The sequence below is a fragment of the Pteropus alecto genome, unplaced genomic scaffold (assembly GCF_000325575.1).
Source record: "Pteropus alecto unplaced genomic scaffold, ASM32557v1 scaffold60, whole genome shotgun sequence".
In the NCBI taxonomy this organism is placed as follows: Eukaryota; Metazoa; Chordata; class Mammalia; order Chiroptera; family Pteropodidae; genus Pteropus; species Pteropus alecto.
This window is the reverse complement of record NW_006430726.1, coordinates 2,885,916-2,890,229: the sequence shown is the minus strand read 5'-3', so window position 1 is coordinate 2,890,229 and position 4,314 is coordinate 2,885,916. Positions and strand designations below refer to the sequence as shown.

Genomic DNA, 4,314 nt, shown 5'->3' with positions numbered 1-4,314 from the left:
CATCCTATGTTAACAGCCTCCCCTTTAAGACATTCTTCCCACTTAGTCTCCTGTGCTTCAAAAGTGCCTCCTGGCCCCAAGCACTCTAATGTCAACGAGCACATTTCTCCCCATCCAAAGTTCCCCAGTCTCAGTTAAAAACTGCTGAAATTAAAATTCTGGGAGAACTTTCTTTTTGGAACCAAGAAATGACTGTACAGTTCATCTGTGAGAAAAAGCAAATGAGAAGTGATTCCCATGCCACAAAATACTTTTAAAAAAATAAACAAATGAAAATCAGCCCTAAAAGATATTAAAATGTTTTATAAATGTATAATGATAAGGACACTCACAGTTTTGGCACAAAAATCGACAGATGAAATAAAAGCATATAGCATGCAAATAGAAACAGATAGTACATGTAAAGGAGGCAATACTGTCTGAACAATTAATTAATCTGGGGGAAAAAGTTAGGTCCTTATATATTATAGTAAAACAAACTCCAGATGAACTAAGTAGCTAAACATAAAAAACAAAAGCATAAAAAAATGAGAAGAAAATATTAGTGAATATTCACTGGAAGAATATGGACTCTTTACACAAAAGTAATAGATGTCTCAAAGGAAAAGAGCAATGGATTTAACCAAAAATTAATATTTCTATAGGTCTAAAAGGATAATTTTTTAAAAAGCAAATGACAATCTGGCATACATTTGAAACAAATATGACAAAGTGTTTATATTAATACAGAGTGTCTGCAAACCAGTGAAGCACCGAGTAAGCCTTTGATGAATAAATGGACACCGATACCCTAACAGAGATTCAGGTCTATGATGCATTTCAAGCTAATTTTTAAAATTTAGAGCTAGATAAGGGTTCTAGCAGATTCTTTTTTTACATGATGACGACTGTGCATAAAAGAGTCAACAGTACATCTGAGACTGCTATCCAGAGTAATGTCTGCTTGCAAAGATGGCCCTTGGCTGGTGGCTGGGAACTTAGATGGTGAACAGCTTCCTACACTGATACGAAACTTTCCCTAAATGATAGAAGGGGCTTACTGTGTCTAAACTGTACACGTAATGTGGTTTATGCTGAATATCTCCTTTCCTTCTGGGAGTTTGGAATTTTGGTATGTGCTAAGATGCCACTCTGACCACCCCCAATAAAACCTTGGGTGCCAAGTCTCTGATCAGCTTCCCTAGGAGGAAACCTTGCACGTGTTGGTGCAACTCATTTGCTGCAGCGATGGAGTGCATCCTGTGCAACCTCCCTCGGAGAAGACTCTCAGAAGACTGCACCTGGTCTCCTTCAGAGTTCACCTTGTGCCTCTTGCCAAGGCTGATATTGCTTTGTAGTAAATCTTTAACTGCAGTAAATCTTAGCCATGAGACAAATATTATATGCTGAGTTTGGTGAGTCCTTCTAGAGAAATCTTTAAATATGAGGGTGGTTTGGGGAACCCCAAAACAATGAACAATTGTTCCAGCACTGTTTGTTGAAAAAACCATTGTTGTCTATGGCCATGCTACCCTGAACATGCCTGATCCTGTCTGATCTTGGAAACTAAGCAGGGTCAGGCCTGGTTAATACTTAGATGGGAGACTACCTAGGAAGACCAGGTGCTGTAGGCGTAAAACAAACAAACAAACAAATAAAACCATTCTTTTTCCATTGATTCACATTGGGATCTTTGTCAAAACCCCACCAAATAACTTTATACTCTTTCAATTGTCTTCATAATTCTAGGTCCTTACGAATTCCACATAAATTTTAGAATGGTCTTATGTGTATGTACCTTGGACATTCTTTGTTAAACCTATCCTTAAGTGTTATATCTACTATAAATATTACTTTATTTCAATTTCCAATTGTTCACTGCTAGTAAATAGAAGTATATTTTTGTATGGTTATTGATCTTCTATCCTACAACCTTACTAAACTCATTTTGTAAATTTTTTTGGTATTGTCTATGTATACTATGTGAATCAAGGCAGCTTTATTTCACGCTCTCAAATCTTTATTTCTCTTTCTGGCCTTACTGCATTGGATAGGACCTTCACTGCAATGTTGAACAGAAGCACTGAGAACAAATATCTTTTTTCCCCATCATATGAGAGAGCATTCGGTCTCTCACCTTTTATGTAGGTTTCATAGACACCATTTATAGGGAGGAAAAAGTTCCCTTCTAATCTTGGTTTGAGAGTTTCTGAGAGATTTTATCTCAAATGGATGTTGAACAAGATTTAATGGTTTAAAAAAAATTTCAGTGCTTGCCAAGGTGTGCCAACAGACGTTAAAATCCTCTTATGTTTAACCCAGCAATGTGGTCAAACATTCAGGAATACCCTTTATAGTAAGCAAATGGAAACAACATAAATAAGCAAAAATTTTTAAAAGATTTAAATAAATTATTATATATCTATAAAGATTATTCTTTAGCATTAAAAATCGTGTCAAAAAACACTTAAAATGAGAAAATGCTTACAAATATGAGATAAAAGCTATGTAAACCTAATCATTCCAATCTTGCATAAATATACATAAGTGAGTTACTGGTAAGATCGGTGATAATATTTTTTAAAAATACTTTTCTATATTTTCCTTATTTTCTACAATAAATCTGAAAAACTCAGTGCCTGGTAACTATTAAATAAATGTTATTTTAAGATCATTAAGTGAAGGTATTATAGTAGCTGCTCTTTGAAATGACTTCCACTTAATCTATTTGCTAGATTATCTACTGCTCTCCAGCCATCTGTGAAACACGTATGCTGAAGTGCACAGCATACTAAAGCTAGAAATGGTAGTGTATTCTCCTGGAATGCACACTTCTATTCCCACTGGCTGAATTACATGCTAAATACAGATCAGTAGGTGTATTTTTCCCACTCGATTTTGCTAACATTTCTGTCATTATGTGATTTAATCAGGCATCCTGTAAACTTAAAAACCATACTGAAGAAGAAAAAGAAGTTTTCATAAAAACTAAGTTGGATGTTTGAGAAAGAACAAATAATAGTAAGTATCAAACCAATTTGTGATGAATTAGAGATAAGACAATTATAAAAATTACGAAACAGACTGGACACATCTAGAATTCTTCTCTACTAACACTAATTAAAGTCTTAAAGTTTGTATCTCACTTTAGTTAAACAAAAACTAATAAATTAAGGTTATGGTTTGTTTGAGAGACAGTGAATTCCAAATGGCAGAACCTGGCTTTAAAACAAAAGACTGGCAAATTAATGGTACATTTAAATATTTCAAATTAAAAAAAATTTAAGATATTTCAACTATTCTTTTATGAATCTTCCCCTTAAATGACTTTTTGGCTAGCCATCACTAACTACCGGTCCTAACTGCATCAAATAAGAGTGTATGTACTGTACCTTTATAATGAGGAAAAAAATGTTAAAATAAAGATTATTAGTTGGGGGATTGCTATATTCTCTCCACTCTGCTGATTTACCTCATAAAGCATGAGTCGAACATCAGCCTGCTGGCCTAAACATCTCCTCAAACTATCCATGATCTCAAGGCAAAAAGTTTCATTGGCGACAGAATTGTAACGGCTGTGGACATCCACGAAGACCTGAAAAAAAGAGAGGCCGGATCTTGTCTAGCTTACCAAAGTAGTTTCCATTAAAAACGTAAAATGAGCCTATGTTCTTGGTCTACGAAACCTAGTCTTGGCTTTCCTCATACACCAAAACCTAGGACTGAGGCAGACATTACAATCACCACCCGGCTACAAGTATTACTCTTATTTTGGTTTGGAATAAAAGAATTTTCCAGCATTTTAACAAAATGAAGTCTTCCCCATCCCTTCAAGTTTTCCTTGGCAATGTCAGCTGCTTAGGAGCCAGGCACAAAGATTATTTCATGCCTCTGGAACCCAGTAAGTCACGATACACTCGATTTTACTTTAAAGGCCTAAAAGAGTTCCTTAGATGTCATCAGTCGTCAGAAGAATTGAGCTCTTTTTGCTTCCACAAAATTCTAAGGTTTAGAGATAGATAGTTTTTGGTTTAGAAATGGACATGACAAAGAACAACACCCGTTCTTTGATTTACATAATCAATTCAGCAATTACAAGCCAAGAATTCCTAACCCTTACCACAGGTACCCGCAAGGCAGTCAGCACTGACTGAGGTTGAATCGTCGTTCTATTCTTTATTGGTTGTATCACTCTGGGCAAATTACTTCCTCTCTTGTGGCCTCAGTTTTCTTATCCATAAAATGGGGAGGATGATAATAACACACTAATGAAGTCTAGTGTTCCTAATATTTAATCTATGCCACATGTTACAGATGGAAGTTTTGTATAGTTAC

General features: G+C 35.4%; 1 protein-coding gene and 1 pseudogene across 3 annotated transcripts in view; one reads left to right on the top strand and one right to left on the bottom strand.

Annotated features, from left to right (window-relative positions):
* FANCI (Fanconi anemia complementation group I) overlaps nt 1–4,314 on the bottom strand; it is a 52,765-nt gene that overhangs the window by 22,280 nt on the left and 26,171 nt on the right. For all 3 annotated transcript variants that reach the window (XM_025049762.1, XM_006905263.3, XM_025049767.1), the window contains exon 18: nt 3,452–3,574. In XM_025049762.1, the coding sequence (XP_024905530.1) occupies nt 3,452–3,574 (123 nt within the window). The remainder of the gene's footprint in view (nt 1–3,451; nt 3,575–4,314) is intronic.
* Nucleotides 1,495–1,613, top strand: LOC112484082 (annotated as a pseudogene).